Source organism: Episyrphus balteatus, chromosome 2, assembly GCF_945859705.1.
Source record: "Episyrphus balteatus chromosome 2, idEpiBalt1.1, whole genome shotgun sequence".
Lineage (NCBI taxonomy): Eukaryota > Metazoa > Arthropoda > Insecta > Diptera > Syrphidae > Episyrphus > Episyrphus balteatus.
Window position 1 is genome coordinate 109,611,536 of NC_079135.1, and position 20,870 is coordinate 109,632,405.

Sequence of the window (20,870 nt, forward strand, 5' to 3'; positions counted from 1 at the left end):
ACGATGACGGACGAAGTGCGGGAACAACCAATGACGTTGGATAAAGTTGGGTTCTCTCTTCTTTGTGTGAACAAGTTTTTCACATGTTTGCTTTTTTTGTTGTTGTTGTTGTTTATTTTCATTCGACTAAGTGTCGTTTACCCCGCGCTGACATGGCACAAAAGTTGCACCGCGCGCACAGAGAAGAGACACCGCTGCACACAAGGCACAACACAACACAAAGTTCGTAGCCATTACATTTTTTTGAGACACACGAGAGGAGGACGATAGCTTCTTGGAATCATCGAGTTCGAGCACTCGTATATACCTAGTACATATTACATTATTGGCAGAAAGCAAATTCATCCGACAAAAGAGTGTATCTAGGAATCCGGACTCTATCCGTAGAGATAGATATCTACTTGGAAAAACCAATCAGGGATGGAAAATACCGTCACATAATGCCCATGGCCAAATATGATATCAATCTCTCAAAGAGTTAATTCTTAAAAATGAATGCATTCCAAGAAATAGTAATCAAAAGGTTTAATGTAAAAAAGATACGTTCCACAAAAGGTAAAGCTCGTTTGTCATTTTAATTAAAAGCTGATTCAAAGATACTTTAACAAGAGAATTCTTTGCCTTTGGAAATATCATTATCAACAAAGTCGTGTACCCAATGAAAAATGAACACGTTCCACAATGTTTTACGGCGCAGAAAAACATTTTTTTTGTTTGTGATTGTGAATGATTGTCATGATCTCGAATAAGATCACAACTCTTCCAATTTACTGCCTCAATTTAAGGTTCTACATGTAGAGTTCGCTGTGGAATGTGGAACCTAACGTGGAATGGAAAATTAAACGAAAAACAGTAAGGTTACATAAGAAAACATAACATTTGGGAACCAAACAATTTTTATTTGAAAAAGAGTTTGTGGAACGTAAGTTTAATATTTCACGCGAAAGAATTTTTCTTTAAGTTTTTATTTCATTTTCATTTCTGAGGCCTTATTATATACATTGATTAGGTTTACGAGACTAATTTGTTAGTAAAATGAGATTATCATATTTACGATCCACAGTTGTTTTTCATTAAATTTTTGATGACAAAATGGAAAAATGCTGCAGAGCTTGAGTATTATTTCGGTCATATCAAATTCTCAGAAACTGGTATCTAATAAGAGCCGAATCATTTCGTGGAACGTGTTTATTTTTCATTTCTCATCCGTCGTCGGTTGCATTTATCAATCTTTTGATGTTAAACTAATATATATTTTCACATGGACCTAAGCACATTTTTCTTCATGTCACATACCCAAAAACTGGTCCCATATACCAAAACATGTTGTGGAACGTGTTCAATTCTGTCAAAAACTGGTCCCATATGCCAAAACATGTTGTGCAAGTGTTAAATTTTTGCTTAACAAACCAATGCGAGTATTATGTTGCGGAACCTTTTAATTTTTAATATTAAGATAGCTGAGTGCCAAGCTTCACGCTAATGCTCAGTACTCAGGGCAAGTAAAAATTTAGGTTCCACATTCACTATTTCAAGTTAAAGATGTTTTATTGACAGGGATTAAGTTTTCCTTATTACCTTGCCAAAGTTTCATTGGGTTCAAATAACTAATAATAATAATTTACGACCCACAACGTATTGTGGAACGTATGCTTATCTACATTTAACGATTTCTTAATACCACGTTTTAATAGATAAGGTAGATTAAATGCGTTTTACAACCGACTACAATACAAATAATGAGCCTGGAATGGTATTTGTTGGGATAGATTTTGTGGAACGCATTCAAAACTATATACAAAAACCTTCTTTGAATGATACTGTTCAAGGAATAAGGAGTTTTTCTTAAAATGTTAAAAGAAGAACAATAGAACAGTTTTTCCTTGTGTAGCCAATAGGTATACAAGTTGAAAAAATGAATGTTATGATATATTTTGTTTTTACAGGTCACTAAAAATGTGGAACGTATAAGTGCATTTAATTTCCCAAGAGGTTATTTAAGGCCTTAAAACTAAGTGAGAAAAGGCTTATGAAACAGTCAAAAGAGACGAAAAATACCTTGAGAGATTTTTCACCTTTTTAATCTTCATTGAGTTTTTTTCACGAGTGGAACCTAAGTCCCTAACACTTGTTTTTAATGAAAATAATAAATTCTCCTCCATTTGAATTAAATAATCATCCCTGTTCGCACCTAAACTAACCTAAAGTATACCTATATCACTAGCATAAGCGTGTGTCTTTTGATGGAATTGCTTTATTGGCTTTTTTTTTCTCAATATAGTGAGAGGGGCTTGAGAGTACTGGCACTTCTGTTGCTGCAGTGCCAGTACCAACATAGAGTGGGACACTAATTTGTGTATCTCTACATAGATAGGATAGGTCTACACTTTGAGTCAGATATTTTTGCGCAACGTTGCCAAATTCTGTCACCCTTCTTTCTGGTCTCCTCTCTGTGGTGTGATGCTAGAATACCAAGACTTCAAAAATTGAAAAAAAAAAATGTATCAACTAAATGCGCTTTTCGGAGTAGGTACACCGTACATCATCATCTCTGTATCTACACGAGATGTTTTCGAGTATCTATTGAATATGTTTTTCAAGTGCTAATTTCGTACTCATGACTCACACGAAAGTAAGTGCTTTCAAAGCAATTTGAATATCAAACAAGTACAACAACGAGAAGAGCACATGGATGATAGTAAAAAAAAAAAAAAAAAAAAATAGACAAAACAGCGCCAAAGAAGAAAGTCAACAAACTTGAGGTTTTTTTTTTGTTGCTTTTGTTTTTGCCATCATGGAATCCATCTTGGATTTGAGTTTTGCCTTTGTTGTTTTAGATATTTCGCCAAGCTGATGCAGTTCAGAAAGAGAGAGAGAGTAAAAGAGCTTATATTCCCGAAATATTTAAACAACAAAGTCTCTTTTGCTAAAGATTTAGTATTTTGCAAGTTAAATGGAGGTGGAGAGTAGGAGTTGTAAGGTTTTGCATAAATCTACTAGTGGCCGCTTTTTCTATCTTTCTACATTATAATGGAAAAAAGATACAGATACTAAAAGCACAAACCTATAAACTACTACTATAAGCATTTCCATTTATATCTTTGAGAATGTCTGCCTTAAGCAAACCGGATTCAACAATATTCCAAAGACGATGTGGATGTTGTTTTAGATGGATGTATCATGATGCTCATAATGATGATGATGGTTGTGGAGGGTTCTTTATATATTTTTTGTTTTGTTTGTTATTTGAATTGAGGATGAGAGTGATTTTTGGTCTCATGGGAGAAAGAAAAAAAATTCACGTTAAAACGGTCCACAAAAAAAAAACTGATGCCGGTACACCCCTTTTTTTGTGTGGATTGGAAATCGTGTTATTAAAGGTCTCATTTTTTTTTAACTTTAACTTTTATTATTATTATTATTATTTTTTGTTTTCTTTTAACCTTCTGGAGGGTAGAAAAAAAAGGCTAAATAAATATTTTTTTTTTTTTGAGAAAGTTATATTTGTTTTAAGGCCAAAAGGGTCAATGTTGGTGGGCTGAATGACTCGACTGCCTTGTGTTTGATGAGAGACATCTGCTATAAGGAAGTAAAAGTGATGTAATGTGTATGATCAGTAAAGTGATTATGTTTAAGCTTGAAGGGATATTTTTTTAGAAAGGATAAATATGCTAACCTTAAATGGGCACAGATTATAGTTCCTTGAGGCTTCAAGTAAGTGGTTGAGAATGGGAAAGGTTCAAGTATGACAGTATCATCATATTTTGTGACGGTTCTTGTAAGACACAAATTAAAGAGGGTTCGACTGTTTAATAAAGCATTTTGTATAACCTTACTGATCTATTGTCATTATTTCTATTAAATTTATACAAATTTCATCTAAATTTTGAAAAATTCACGAGGGAAATAGGCTGTATAACAAATTATAACAGTTTTTTTTTTCAATTAAGTTAACAAAGAAAATCTGCTTTGAAATTGTCAAAAAGTATGATTTCAATTTAAACTGTCAATGCTGTGAAATTTTGAAACAGCTGTATCCTGAGTATAACACTTTTTGAATTCCAACTTTGAATATAAATCTATCCATTGGTAATCTGGATTAAATAAAAAGAAATAAAGTGCTTGATATTTTAACTGTTATACTGTTATATGATAAGTGACTTGGCTAAGTTGTATAAGTTATTTGATGTAATCTTGCAAACTGTTATACAAGTAGTGTACTTAGCACTGCCTTGTTCATCGTTCAAAATACAATCGAAACAAAAAAGATTGATTATAACAGATTATAATAGTTTTTTTCTTTTATTTAAATAAACAAATAGAATTAAACGGTAAACGATTGTAAAATAATTTAGCATAGTAACTGTCAAAATAGCTTATCAGTACTTTAATTGAAAGTTTCAAAGCTGTGAAATTTTGAACAAGTTGCGACCTGAGTATAACACTGTTATTAAAAATGTAATAAGCCCAACATGAATTAGAAAAAAGGAACGGAGAGACAGATTATATAACTTTTATATAATGATTGGTTATTTAATAAAATCTTATATATTGTTACACAAGTAGTGTAATAGTGCACTTTCATTCTTTCGCACTTAATTTATTATAGAAATGAGAAAATTAACTATGTATAACACAGGCATGTGTCCCATTTTATTGACGAGCTGCTTGTTTTCTAGATGTCAAAGAAGGCAAATACTCTCTTAGACTCTTGTGAAAGCTTTCGAAAAAATGTAATTTTATCTTCCAACGCACTTTCTTTTTCTAGAAAATTTCTATCAAATCAACACCTTCCATCTAGTTTTCCTCTTCATCCATATAAAAATACAAAATTCGATTTCAAATTGAAATTGAAATAATAAAAATTTATCTTTTGCAGCAAATCAAACACCAAAGATTAATGTGATCTATTTTTCTAACATATTTCTAGCTGCTGGCGATTGCTTAACCCAATATAAACATGATCTTTTTGATCTTTGCTAATATTTATCCACCTTGGGAGTGTTCTTCCGAAAACACAGCAAGATGCCTTTTCTTTATCTATTCGATCGAATTGCCTATCGATCTGTCAATAAAAAAAAAAACAGCATGCTCTTCTTTGTAAAATGTGCTGTGTTGGAGAAGTAGTAAAAATAACACCATCAAAATAAAAGACAGCGAAGCGCAGAGTAAGAGATCACAGAGTAATTTCATTGGAAAAAGTTTATTTAAAAAGCAATTCAACGTTAAGGCAACAAACCGAGCTGATCGTTTGTTCAGTTTGTTCGATTCATCGATCGCCACCGATCATCATTTTTGTGCGATCAAAACGAACTCTTACAACCTTACCGCTGTTATACACACAAGCAGCGAAAGGCTATTAAGTGTTTTATATAGACAAGACCCAGGCTATAAGCAGGCACGGATAAAGTGATGGGGGCTATGGGGTACCAGTTTACATTCTTTGGCAACTTTTCTAATTCTTGTTCACACTATTAGTCTATTTTTGTAACTTTCGCTCTTGGTATTGTTTCAAGTTTTTGAACTTTGTTTTAATCTTTCAAAGTCTTGGCATTTCTTGGCAGTCTTATTTCCTGTCATTAAGTCATTTATACTTTTGATTTTGGCATGTCTGTCTTTCCGATTGCTAAATACACTTAAAATGGTCGATTTCTTGCTGACTAATGCTGAATCTTTTTAAAATGTTAACCCTTTTTTTACAACCCGTGAGAGTTGAAGTTTTTTGATAGGTTCTTCCATCAAATAGCCTTCTTCAAAAATTTTCCATCGATTTCTTTGAAAACCTTTGAATTCACTTGCTGACTAATGCTGAATAGCTGAATCTTGTCAGAATTTGAACCCTATCGCTCATTACGTTGGGATTTTGAAGTTTTTCATAAAATCGCCTACTTAAAAAATATTCCAGAGCCGTTCATGCAAAAACAACAGGGGCGGTGAGCAGTCAAAAAACCATAGCGGAAAACTTAACGAAACAATAATAATAAAAAAAACAAACCGTGCGTTCACACAGGCACAAATACCAGAAGAGAGAGCAATACTCGAATAATTAAAATACTGCATAACAAATCATTTGAATGCCAAGCCAGTATAACAGTTGGGGATAGTGACGGTTGTGACGAGGGGGGCCGAGTGTTTGGCAGGCAGGCATGCAAAATAATTCGACGAACGGACATGGCGTGGCATTTTTCAGTTTTACAGCTCTCTTAGATTGCCTTTTTGAAGATTTTTTTTTTATTCGTTTTTGAATTATTTTGTGGCGAAGGCAATTTATCTGCAAAAAATTGTATCTGAGGGTCCATATGCAGCCTCCCTCTTTTCCTCCTCATAAACTGTATCGAGAGCAGTGTACCCCAGAGATGAGATGTGTTGGGATGAATGTTTATTCAGTGATAAATCGTAAATAGGAAAATTTACGATTGTTTTGATAGAGCTGTTGCGGATTGTTGCTTGTTGTTTTATTCTTGAAATATTATTTGATTAACTTTCTGTTTGGTGAGTTTGGTGGTGATGACTGGTGGTGGTGAATGGTGTGTGGGTATATTCTGTTGTGTACGGGACCAGGAGGGGAGTAGGGAGTAGTTGGATGGGAATTGATGACAGGAGAATGTTCTGGGAATTTATTGGCATTTCAATGTAAATCAATATAATAAACAAAAATAATTTTTTTTCTTCTTCTATTTTTGTTGTATCAAGTGGAAATGAAAATAAAGCGCACGTGAATTAAATGGCAAAGTCCTTGGGGCAGAGTTATTTGGAAATTAAATTTCAGAAAATACATAATAAATTTGTTAAAATTATTTCTGTCCTAGATTTTTTTTTGCTTTTTGAAGTAAAGTGAATGATATTTTGTACTTTTTTTTTTTTGATTGAATGAAAGATTTATTAATAGGATTGAGAAATTTGGAGTAGTTTTGGTTTAAATTCATAGAAAACATTGAGGATTAATAATATTTCCGCTAAAATCTATTTTAGTAAACTGTATTTTAATACAAAGATTTTGTAACATTACGTTCCACAGCATCCTGAATACAATTGAATGTATTTAATTTGTATTTTATTTGAGACGTAAACGATAGTTGAACATGTACACAACATGTATTGACGCATAAGAAAAACTTCATCAGAAGGCAAAAAGATTTTTCAATTATGTAAAAGATAAGCTCATAAATTGAATAGGTTCCACAACAGGTACTGACCCATAAAACGATCTTCATCAAAAAGGAAAAAGAGTTATCTGTTAAACGAAAACTTAACTGATAAACTGAACAAGTTCCACAACGAATTGAACGGGTTCCACAACATTTACTGCCTCATAACACCAACTTCATCAAAAGAGAAAAAGACTTACGTGATATGCGCAAACTTAACGGGTTCCACAACATGTACTGACCCATAAAACCAACTTTAACATAGGGGAAAAAAGACTTATCTATTATACGAAAACTAAACTGATAAACTGAACGCGTTCCACAACATGTAATTACTCATAAAACAAACTTTATAGGAAGGGAAAAAGACTTATCTAATATGGGAAAACTTAAAATTTGTGAATCAAAGAACTTTAATTTGATGTAAAGATGCTTCTTCTAATTTGACTGAATGCCAAAAAAAAGGCTATAACAGTGTGGAAAATTTTGAAATTTTTATTTAAGTACATAATTTAAATTAGAACTTCACGGTAACACTGTCATTATATACCCTACATCTTTTTTGATTTTTATTCTCATGAAAATGTAATAATAATAATAATTACCAAAATAATTGTTAGTTAGGGTTCGCGAATATTCATGTCAAGGTATAATAAAAACTTCATCACTTTTCCTTGAGAATATTTTTTTTACTATATACTCGTATAACACAATTTGACGCAGGTAAATTTAATACATTTTTTTCAGATGAAAATCTAAAACACGTGCCAATTACCCTTAATATCTGTCATAAATCTTAGTTTTTTTCTTTCCACACACAAACTAAACAAAAGCTTTGCGTTACAATATTCGATTAATATCGTGAGTAATTGAAAACTTTTTGGAATGTCATTCGAGGTTAGGGGGTGGGGGAAATACCAACCCATTCATATACTTAAATATTCCCTAGCTTTATGAGTAAGTTACTCTACTCCACCTCCAATACCTTCAGAAACAATAACACCCACCCACCAACCCATTTGACGTTATCGAAAACAATCAGTTTTGTTATAGCTCCCTAATTATCACAAACTACATAATATATACATTTCGGACAAATTACCCTGCTGATGTGATAATTGCACGCGATTATTCACGTCGTTCTCTCTCGTCCCTCATGACTTCAACTGCTGCATGTAAGTATATGTACTTATTGACCGACAACAATAACATCCTTAACAACAAACTGGGAATGGATATCATCTTCCAAATAATAGGATTGCTCCTTAAAACCAAGAAAGCCACTTACGTACTCGTCATCGTTGTCTCGTATATGTACGAGAGAGCTCAGTAAAGGATGATAATAAAAAATAACAAACCCACCCACTACTTACGATTATTTGTATACATTTTGTATTCAACACTTTACCTCCTTGTCCCGTTTGTGTTGTTATCGTCTTCGTAGTCATTTGCATACATACTACTTCCAAGCAAATGGTCAGCAGCAGCGTTGTCCATATCCAATTGCCCCGACTACTACACTCTGTGGTCACCCCTGTGAGCCCTTACAAAATGCCAAAGCAATTTGCATTTCAATTTGCAATGTTAAGTGTGCCTTTTGTGATCAAATCTGGAGTGAAACCCTTTTGCCCATCTAAAATCAAGTGGTCTTCGTTTTGTGTCAAAGTGTTAGTGTGTGTGTGTGTGTTTCTATAGTTCGCTTCTCTTCCTCACATTATATAAAGTGGAAGTGGATATAAACTTTTCTTCATCACTCTATTGTCAGAGTGTGTATAGAGGAGTAGATATATAACAGAGAATTGCATGATTGCTGCAGGAACCCAAAAGTCGAACTCACACTCGATTTGGTGGTCGTCTTTGTAAAGTACCCCCTGTAGGGTTGTTTAATGGAGTATAGCGTCAGTGGCGTCATCATCATCATCGTTTGTCGTCGTCGTCGTCATCTTTTGCAGCGCCTACTCATCCCACACTATCTACTCTTGTGGTGGTACACATATAATCATCAACGTTTAATTTAATTTAATGCATTCCCCTGAGGGTCATTATACACTCTCTGATAGAGAGAAAGAGACAAGATATAGAAGGACTTATAAATACATACAGGGTGTTTAAAAAATCCTCTTCTGTCAAAATAAAAAAGTTTGCTGAATTGCTGAATGTAAATTTTCAAGTGATGTAGTGAGGCAAACGTCGTATGACATTTCTCTCAACCTAAAACTCTGTCTTACAGAGTCACAACCATCTCTCCAATGTTTCTCTACTTTAGTACCTTTTCACATTTTCGTTCTGACAATAGAATCTGTCATTTTTCATAACATATTCTCACCTACTGAGCAGTATAAAACAATGCGTAGTTAATTGAAAGTGTTATAATAATCAATCCTTCTCTTACTCTTTATAAATATGAATTAGGCACAGGAGGGTACATTAAAACACTAATGTATAACAGTATACGAAACCAATCATCATATAAACGTATAACAGTAAAATTTATTTCATCTCCTTTTTTATTTAGGATTTGGAGAGGATGTGTTTTTATGCTTTATGGCATATTTAATGAAGGTAAAAGAAAGTGTTAAAATTTCAAGGAATCGACTATCCAGTGCATTTGAACCCCTAATGTATATATAATTCACTGAGTAGAAGATTCATATAAAAGGTTTGACTCATTTACATAAGTGTTATAGTCAATATATCTCTCGTTTGTTGGCTGCTCGAAATGCTTTGTGCGCTAGAACACACATTGTATAACAGTATAACAGACAAAATCAGTCTTATACGTAATTTTTTTTTTAAATTTTATAAATAACAAGATGCATGATTGTGATGGAATGATCTTATATAGAAATTGTTATATGGGCTAAAGAGTATGGACTCGCGCCTAGTTTCAAGTTGGACTCACAGACAGTTTCAAGTATGATCATAGGACACTTAAAATATATTTCTGTTTTACAGTTTCAGGGCTGAATACAATTGTAACCATTTGTTGTTAAGTTGTTTGTTCCCTTTTTTTTTTAAATAAGAACAAAAAAAAACTGGTATAATCTGTTATAATACATGTTTATTGTTGTGATTTCCAATTAAATTTATAATAAAATATTGAATTTGCCTAAAAACTGTATTAACTTGGAAGAAATTTCTCGCAAAGTTTGTGCAAAGTTTTGTAAACTCTAAACAAAGTGAATACAAATTTATTTTATCCGGTTTTAGTCATCTAACACACCTTTGCCATTTAAAAAGAAAACTAATGCGAGATCGTTAACTTTTTAATTTGAAATTAATACCTGCTATGCAAATAATAAATAAAAACAACAGAGGGAGGGAAATATCTAGGTGACGTACAGGGTGGTCACACAAAAATCGAATCTTAACATTTTCGAAACATAAACTTTTTGGCAAATTGATAAAAAAATGCCAGGCGGAATATAATGGAATTATTAATCGAATCCTGAAAAAATGCGAACATAGGAAATTATATATCTACAGGTAAAACCTGATAAAAGAAGTGACGAGCTCGGCGAATTAACGCAAAAACCTGGGCGAACCCAGCAGACCCGGTGAACCTGTCGGGCGAACTTGGCGAATGAGTGTTATAGCCTGGCCAATCTACGAAACTGTTAAATCAATGAGCGTATTCGGCAAATCAGAAGGCGACACTGTGAAATCCACGAGCGAGTTCGGTAGATCAACAATATCAACTGGATTATCAACGGGCGAACCCGATAAATCCTGTGAACTTGGCAAATCAATTGGCGAATATGGAAAACCATCTTATGAATGCAATGCGTGAAATGGCGAATTCGACAAAAGGACTGGCGAAAATAGCAAATCAACCCATGAATCCGTCAAAAACTAGAGTCTGCCACATCAATTCCAAGTAAAAAAATTCGTCAAATCAATACGCATATGTGGGAAAACCAGACAGTTCTCACCTGGCAAATCAACAAACAAGAAGAAGTCTTATTTTTGACACTTTGAATTAAAAACCTGAAACACCCTGTATTTATTTACATATGACAAGAAACTGGGGTGGAAGAGAAGTTTATAATTAATTCTATGGCTGATTTTGTCATCGCTCATAAAACACAAACTGCGATGGGAAAGGGATGATGATGATGGTTATGGTGATGGCGATGGCAATGTTGATGGTGATGATGTGTCGTCGTCGTCTGTTATATCCTCTTTCCCAATGACACACAATACAAAGTCTCTCTTCTTCTCTCTTACCATAACCCCCTTTTTGAGCACATTTGAGTATTTTATGAGCTCCATGAATTCAATTCTATTCTTGTTATACATTTACCTATAAGTATATTATATTTCTCTCTATAGAAATATACACATACCAATCTACATACATATATTTGATTGTTTATTAAAGGTAATGACTAGCGGAAGGCCAGAGTTAAGCTTATTGTTTGTCAATTTGTTAGGACAACATAATAATTACGTGTGTGACAATATATCGCACTTAATAGTGGTTTTAGTGTTTTAGGGCAGATATATAATATGTACACAGATACAAATATATATTCGAAGAGTATAAATGTCTGTCTGGTATGTTATTGTTGTTATAGTATGTCTCATGATGTGTGATGCTAATGACATAATGCTTTCGTCCTTATTATTATATGTAATACAATCAGTGGGAGAGAATAGTCATCAATGTCAATGATGTGTGTCCTGTGTGATGTTAATGATGGTTTTGACAGCTTTTGGAGAAAGAGGTATTTAGATAAAGGTAGGGAATAGTTATAAATAGGTGACAAAGTAACAAAGGCAAACACCTGAACCTAAAGATATCTAAGTGGTGGGAGTGATAGTGATGTCAAATAAAATGGTGTCAAGAAGATCGAAATTATTTCTCGAACATTTATTTGAATTATAATATTTTAGTTTTTAGTGTTCTTGGGATGTTTACTAGAAAACAACGCACTGCCATTGATTTTTTTAAAACACAGACAATAGTTGCTGAATAGCTAGGAAGAGAGTGCTGAATACATTTAAAAGTATCAAACATTCGCACAAGTAGAACAAAAGTGTATACTTGATTATAAAAAGGTATTAACAACTTCTAAGCTGAATAAAATTTGTTTGCTTGGTTGCTTTAAGTATGATTTGAGTTTTCGCATTTGTTACAGTCATGCTGAATTGCTGAATACCTTTTAACGTAATTTTTCCTAACTATCGAATATAAAATATCGACTGTTTTCTGCAGTGGACATTTGGACTGCAATAACTTTTTACTAATTTCTGAACGCTTTTAAAGACTAAATTGAATCGCTGAATATTCAGCTGACTATTAGGATCCATTTTTAAATTAGGCCACATTTCACCATTAATTAATTTTAAGAGTCTTAAATATTAATGAGAAGTAAAAGTGCCTATCAAAGTTTGTTCACATTGCTGAATGGCTGAATACATTAATATTATAATTCAATTACAAGTGTATCCTTCCTGCATACCAAATTCATGACAAACTTTCTCGCTCCATTAATATTATCTTATCCATAATCTTCAATTAAATTATATCTGAAATAGTTTCCATTAGAAAAGTACACCTTAAAAAAAAAAAAAAAAATCTGCTATTCAGCTACTAATTTAAATCAAAATAGCTTTTTGCTTGTGCATCAATTGAAGCATTTTATATTGTGTATTTTTTTTTAAAGATAATTAGCAACTATAATAAAACAAAACAAAAAAAACATCGTTATGGGGTCCCGCTCACTGACTGCACAGCACGTACAAAACTCATTTTAATTAATTCCACAATAATTTGTGTTAACGTGTGCCAATTGTTTGTTTCTTTAATTTTCAAATTGTTTTTTTTTTTTTTTTCCTCCACCAAAACAATTAAAGTCTAATAACTTGTTGTATTTTAAATTGAGTTAACGTTTTAAAAATTATAAAAAAATGAAAAACAATTTACCGCATTACTGCTCTTTTGGTTTGAATAGGTACCTACTCATTAAAAATAAGTATGCACAAAAAAAAAATCAACTTTGTTTCTGTATAATTAATTACCTGAAATACAATATGCAATTTTGTAAATACCTGGAAATAGAAAGAAAAATACACAAATATTAATTAGATCATGTAAAGATTAAATAAATTTATTATAAATGCAAAGTCAATAGAAACTACACTGGTTGACAGAAAAAAATTAATTTTAATAATTTGTTTGTCGGTACGTTCCAAGAAGAAACTTACAATTCATATCCGATTTGAATAAAATATGGTGGAGGTATAAATTAAAGTTCAGGGAGGAACATAGGCTACATATTTGTCTTCTCAAAGCTTCGGGTCTTGTTAAAACCTTCGAAGTATGAAAAATACCTTGTTGCAACTTTTTCTGACTTGGAAATATCAAATTACGACCTATCGTCGTTCATATCTAATTTCATTATCGAGTTAAATAGAAAAAATGTATATATTTATTTTACTGACCAGTGTAACTCTTGTTAAGGTAATAAATAAACAATATCACGATTGAAAAATGAACTGATAATAAATGCACAAGTTTTTACTTTAGGCAGAAAAAAAATCAATTCTCTTACTATATTATAACCAAGTGTCCCCTTTAGCTTGCATATCTCCTTCAAAACAACTATCAAATATACGCCATCATTAATCAGCGCACATGCCTACTTCCACAACTCTTCCTTCTAACCTCCTTTGAACACCCAAACTCCAACTGCGCCGCACCCAATTTACAACAACTGCCACTACTTCTTAAGGCAATAATCAATTAAACTTTCACCGTTTTGTCCGACACCTCCCTTCCAAATGGCATACAGAGACTCTATTCAACTAAGCCACAAAAAAGGGGAGTATGGGAGGAAGAAGTCGATGGAGTAAAAAATAAAAAAAAAAAATAAAATAAAAAAAAAAAAACAAATAAATTGCAGGCAAAATTACAGTAATCAAGTTTAGTGGTGATAATCGCTCTGTGGAATCTCAATTAATCGCTTTGCTGCCACAAGATTACTCCACACTCCTCCGTCCGTATATATTCCCTGCCTCCTTTCTCGTCCACACTCTGCCCGGCCGTCATCATCGTCGTCGGTTGTCAGTGCTCTGCTGCTGCTGCTGGCCGAACCGCACGAATGGACTTCTTCTCACACTGCAGCAGCAGCACCAGCAGCTTCTATACTGCCTTAATGTGGTTTCTCAAGGCAAGCCAAATAACGTCAGCCAACTTACAGCCCTCACAACATTATATTGCGCCCACAAGGCAGCAGCAGCTTCTCGCAGTAGGAAAGGTTTTGCTGCCTTCCTTTACCTATCTCAAAGCTAGAGGAGACCTAACCATGGAATATATTACTGCCTTGTGCGGCCTGCCTTATCATTTTCTCAAGATCTCCGACTGTCTTCTGAAAAATTGTGTGCTGTTTTTTTTTTTTTTTTGTCTTTACTGGGCTCCTATCTAATATTGTCGCAGGGCTACATCTTTCACTCCTTGGTTGTTTTTTTTTTTGGTCGTCATTTTGTGTCGGTTTTTACGGGAACAAGGTAGTTTGGCACATTCAACATGGTCGGTGGTTAGTTGAAGAAGTCGTATAGAGTAGAGTTCCTTACGTTCTTTCAGCCAGCTTCAAGATGTGATGGTCGTTTGTTGGTTGGTTTGGTCGGCAGGTCTGATGATGATAGCATTTGGTAATCGTACAGCCACCTAAGTAATTTGCAGGTTTTTATCTTCATTTTTTTCTTCTTGTGGTATCTTTTTCTTTTATTTTTTTTCTTGGTTAGTTACTGTTGCTGTGGTGGTTACCACTGCAATATCAAAACCTAAAAAACAAGTGGTGGTTTGGTTTTACCTGTTGCTTCTGCTGCTGCTGTGTGATCTTGCACCATGATAGGGGCTACTTAGAATGCTTCTTCTATACCAAAAAGGTATATCTTTGCTGGTTTCCTTGAGGATAGTCACAGTTGTTCGTTCTTATATGATGCCCGAAACCAACCAAGACGATGCTGACAAAAAAAAAAGACAACTGCCAAGTGAAGAGTGAAGGTTCAACAAGGCATCTATGCAACAAGATAATTTGCGAAAGCATACCAAGAAATAAGATAACGACCGCGTTTGTATGCCAACGGAGCCCTTTCTCATTCAATTCTACAAAGAATAAAGCATTGCTTACAAGTGCTGAATAAGTTGAAACGCATAGGAAATCCTTGCAAATACCAAAACAAAGTGTGTATATTTGCTATTATTCAAATTTAGCTAAAATTTATTTTGCTGAATAGCTAAATATAAACTAAATAGATATTTGCTTGATAAATTTAACAAATTTCAGTATCCACATGAGGTTGTTGATGAGTTCAATACGAGTACATTCTTAAATGATCAAATAATAGATCTTTTTATTAATACAGCTAAACAAAATGCGCTGAATAGGTGAATTTGATAAATTTTTAAAACTCGATCGTATAGAAATCTTTTATTTAATCAATGGTAGTAGCTTGCAAGCCAACACTTGTTTTGAATACAGAAATGAATTACTTGCGGCTTTGAAAATCTGTCAAAATCAAAAAATCATTCTAAACCAAAAAAAATAACTAATAACACAGAAGCTGAATGGCTGAATACGATTCCCTCCACTAAGAGGTTCTAAATTTCATGGAAAAAATATATAAATTCCTCGTTTTAATGAATGGTTGAACTCATTCGCCTTATTCTTATGCTTTGAAGAACAATATTGGACCTTAAAATTAAAATGCAGTTGTTTGGCTGAACTGCTGAACATCTTAGTAAAGTTAGGTTACAGATGTTTAGAGCGCCCTTTTTTACTTTCCATAGCAATCAATACGCCCCTGACCCTCCAATCCTGACTTTTAAAGTGCCGCTTTTATGGAAATAAAACAAAATTCAAAGAAAAAAGAAAGGCTCACAGACAAAACTACTCCGCCGCATCGCATCGACATCATCAACATTTTCTCGCAGTAATCTTGTGTGGAGTGGAGGTCTTGCAATTCGTCAAATTCCATTCAGCTGCTGCAGCAATGTACTGTAAATATACCAATCTTATATACATGTAGCTTTTGGGACAGATTTTATATCGAAGAAAAAGGCTACATCCAAAGCAGCAGCAGCAGCAATGTGCTGAAGAATGTCACCAATGCAAGAATTATGGTTTTGGATTGCATGCATTTCAACTGCACTGAACAGTGTATGAAAAACACAACACACAACACTCTGTGACCATAGATGGAAGGTTGTTGATCAGATGCGATGATGATGGAATGGGAGCCAATTCCACACTTTTGTGCGATGAAAATTCCAAGGAACATTGTGCACGAAGTGTACCCCTAATCGAGGAATTTGATGGGAAGTTTCAAACTGAATTTTTAAGAGGATACGCATTATCAGGAATTTCTTATAAAAAAAAGTGAAAGAGTTTGAGAGAAAATATCAATTTCGACATAAGGAAGACAAATATTGGCATCATCAATCAGTTAAGTTTGTTCGATTTGTTTTTGTCAGCTATTCAGCAACATGATTCCTGCATTTTTAAAGCCTACAAAGAAGCTAAAACCTCCAAACCTTTAATGAGATTCAGCTCTGCCCTTTCATAATCCCATCAAGCTCTCCAACCGTTTAATTCGCCAGACAAAAAATATATACCAGAACAAAAGAAAGATTTAACATGCTAAGTCCATGTGAACCACACAACATCATCGCCACTCTATCTCGGTTCCGTTCCGTATTTTTTTTTACGGGTTAAAGGCATGTTTATGTTTATAATGTCTTTTTTTTTTTGGAAAAAAAAAGGATCGTGATTTTTTTTTTTTCAACTTTTTTGCTCCTCCATCGTTTCATGTTGTTTTGTGTTTTGGTGTTGTTCATGCCCATGTTAACTTTTGTGGGACATGATAGTAAAAATAATACAAAACGAAAAAAAAATATATATATATATAAAAGCCGCAGAAATATAAATTTTCTTGTTAAACATCAAAGCTAACATATAACAGCACTCCTTGGTGGGCATTCAATTTTTTTTTTTTATTTTTTGGTTTTTTATTTTTGTGATATTTTGGATTGTGGGAGGATTGAGGTTTGGTTATTTTAGGAGAAGAAGAAGGAATACAAATCGGGACTTCGATTTTTGGTTGTTTTAGAAAAATAATAATGTGAGTGAGAGAGGAAATTTGTTTCAGACAAATTGTGTGTTGGTGGATAAAATGTTGTTATACAAAAAATACTAAATATGCAGAAATTGTGGTTGAATATAAAAAAGAGGTAAACAAAATGTTATTCAAGCGTGGGATTAGATTGGACAGATTTGTAGCAGTTGAAACATATAAAGTTATACTGAGGAACAAGGAAAAATAAAGCCAGCAGTTTTGTGGTGTATTAAATGGAACCAATACTTTTTAGTTCTCTTTTATTTTATACTACAATTTGAAATTCGGTACTGTTTTACTTATCAGTACAAATATGCTTTCTTCAGTTTTATGAACGAGTTGTACTCAAAAACTATCGCTTATTTAAGATGTACCTTAATTCATTTATCAAACATTGAATACATTTTTTTGAAATCATCGTCAACTGTTCAGTTCAGTATCAGTACAATTAATATTCAATTCGAGAAGTATCGGAAGGCTTCATAAAATTGGTCTGTTGTGTTCTCTATAGGAGCCCGGAATGGGTACATTACACTGTACAGTAACAGTAATCAGTACAATAAATACTTCATTAATTAAATGGATGAGCTGAATTTTTTAAAATCTATTTAGCATAAAGGTGGTTAAATGATCAAATTGGAATCGGCCAAATACAGTTTATTCTATAGTGACGAAAGGATTTTCGCACGATTTAACAGTACAATCAGTACCTAATCAGTACAATAAAAAGTGTTTCAATTTCAGCAATTAATTATCAGATGGAATATTGAGTTAACTTGTGCAAGAAACAATTGGAATGGAACATCAAATGCAATGAACAGATATCAAAAAGTGTTCAATATGAGGTGTCAAACAACAATTACACTTTTTAACTTCAAATTTTGTACCATATAGTGTCAGTAATCAGTACAATTTTGAATCATACAATTCGATGAATGATCAAAATTATTGTAGATGACAGATCCCACTTAAAATATCGAGCTTTTTTACAGTACCTATACGAAAGGTTTGAATATCAGTTATCAGTACGATAATTGTTCCTTAAATTCTAAAAATGATTGTCATTTTATACAGGAACGAGAACTGTTCGATAACTAAATATGGTTCCGTTGATCGGCCAAAGTTTGAATTGAACTGTTTGCTGGTTGTACTGAAAGGGTTAAGTTTAATGTCAATAATCAGTACCCCATTAAATCTTTTATAATTCGGGCATTTAGAGTAAAACACATGACGTATTAAAATTAAAGACGATTCACAACATTATGATGAATCCTCTATACGTCATTCCGAATGTCAGCAATGAAAGAACAATCAAAACAGTGGATTTTTGAGACGAATGTACCCAAAAAGTTCGAAAACGTATAAGTTGCACGTCAGTTTCAAATTGGTTAACATTGTATCATCCAACTCCACTCCTTCAAATAAATGTTAGAATTCCTTGATAAATTGATATTCATCTTACTAAGTGTGACAACATGACCTTTTATGTCGATCTTACGACCCGGAAGACACACGAATTAGGTGCAAAACTGATTAAGACGTTCACATTGTCGTCAACCGATACAAAACCTTTTGAACTTTTTTCTTTTTCGTACAATTTTTTTCTTATTCAAAAAAAAAAAGTCTACACTTCCTGGCATGGAGTAAAATTTCCATGGAATGGAAATGGACAAATATAGCATCGTGCATCTGCTGAAGCAATATACAAAATATTCAGCCATGTTACATCTATCGAGTGCAAAAGTTCAATACCGTGTCTTCGCGCGCGCTCATAGTTTCTGATGCTTGTGCTCATGCTGCTGTGTCGTTGGCTGCTCCTGCTGCAAATATACCAAAAGCGCGCACATGGCTTCCATATGAAATTCAGACAAGAGACATGATTTTCGTGATTCTCTAACAAATTGGATTCGATTTGCATCTTTTGCTTGGGTATGTAAAAGCAAAACCAAGACCCATGGACCATTCCTAGAGTAGGTATAACTGTCGACTACGACGACTTCAACAATGTCGATGACGATGAAATCGGCCAAACAAGCGCACCCAAAGAAAACCAGTCAATGGCAGTGCTGCAAGCGAGCCGTTTTGCATTTTGCTGCTAAGTTTAGTGCGTCTTGTTGGATTTTTTTTTTCATTTTGGTTGATTTTTTTGAATTTGACAAATCAATAATCAATCAACACGCTTTCCTGTTTCACCCCAATCAGCTACACCCTCCCTTCATTTTGAGGTGACACATAAATAAGAAACAACGCGACGCTTATTGAGTCTTGCAGCACTATTTCTCTATTTGTAAGAGTTTTTTTTTTTTTTTTTTCTTGTAATGTTTTTACTATAAAGGACGCTTAATGGATTCGTTAAAAATCGGTCGCAAAATTAATTGCAAATTAAAATATACTTCATCGAAAACTTTTGAGGGTCCTATTTCAAAATGGTTTAAAAAAGATTGTGTTTTAGATGACAATATATCAAATTTATTGCAAACAAGTTTCAAATCGGTTACAAAGTAACCAATATTGTATGATAATTAATTTATAAGCCATGTTTGAGGTTTTTAAAACTTGCATATTAAAAAGCGATTAAGAAATCTGAATTATGTGATCGATTGAAAATAGGTTTCAAATAAGTTTCAAATTAGTTGCAAACTAGTTTATATGGCATTCTCATCCAAATCAAAACTATAATGAAAGTTCCAAGATTAACACTTAATTTTCACTAAAAACTAAAACTCAATAAAAACATGTTTGAAATCGGTTGCAAACTAGTATGAAAACGGTTGTACAAGTTGAAATTGCGTAGTCATCTTGTTGAGAACCATGTTTGAAGTTTCAAAAATAGCTAATTAATAAATCTTCGGTCTCATAAGTAAAACCTCGTTACTCCACCTTTTTTCGAAAATGACTTTTGAATGCCATTTTTTAGAAAATATGTCAGCGTTGCAATCCAGAAAACTTGAAGTCATTCCGAAAACTCTAAATAAATTCAAATTTTGCACAGCACGTTACTCAACAACTATTCTGTAGTCTCTCTACTCTTTCGACTCTCCTGTAAAATTTTGATTTTGGGAGTTACGAGGTTTCCTTATGAGGCCGACGAAATTGAAAATAAGTTTCAAATCGGTTGCAAACAAGTTTAAATAACATTAACATTTAAATCTTATCATTAATGAAAATTTCATGTTTTATCGCTTGATGGTTATTTTTAGGATAGTAATTTTTTCTAACAACTTTAAGTACACAATCGATCAAAAATGTATTTTAATTATTTTTCAAACTGGTTGCAAATCGGTTGCAAGCTACATTGTTATGCATTTCACCTCGTTTTCTGCAGTTTTAAGCCTAAAGACAAGCTTATAGGAAAGACATCAAAACGTTCAAATCAGCATCAATAAGTCAATAACTATAAATCGTACGCAACTTATTTCAAACTGGTTGTAACCTAGTTAATACTGCATTGTCACATAAGTTTAAAGTATACAATTGCATGTCTTTGCTTACATATCGTTTAGGTTATTCAAAATGCCAAAACCTGTATATTTTCAAATAATTTCCAAACTAGTTTCAAATTAGTTGCCAACTAGTTTCTTTTACATTTTCATTCAGTTT

At 33.3% G+C, this 20,870-nt stretch overlaps 1 protein-coding gene across 7 annotated transcripts in view; it reads right to left on the minus strand.

Moving 5' to 3' along the window:
* LOC129910012 (homeobox protein 5) overlaps positions 1-20,870 on the minus strand; it is a 242,130-nt gene that overhangs the window by 129,763 nt on the left and 91,497 nt on the right. For 6 of the 7 annotated variants that reach the window (XM_055987241.1, XM_055987240.1, XM_055987242.1 and 3 more), the window contains exon 7: positions 13,173-13,202. The exons of the other annotated variant lie outside the window; for it this stretch is intronic. In XM_055987241.1, coding sequence (XP_055843216.1) covers positions 13,173-13,202 — 30 coding nt within the window. The remainder of the gene's footprint in view (positions 1-13,172; positions 13,203-20,870) is intronic. 7 annotated transcript variants of the gene reach the window in all.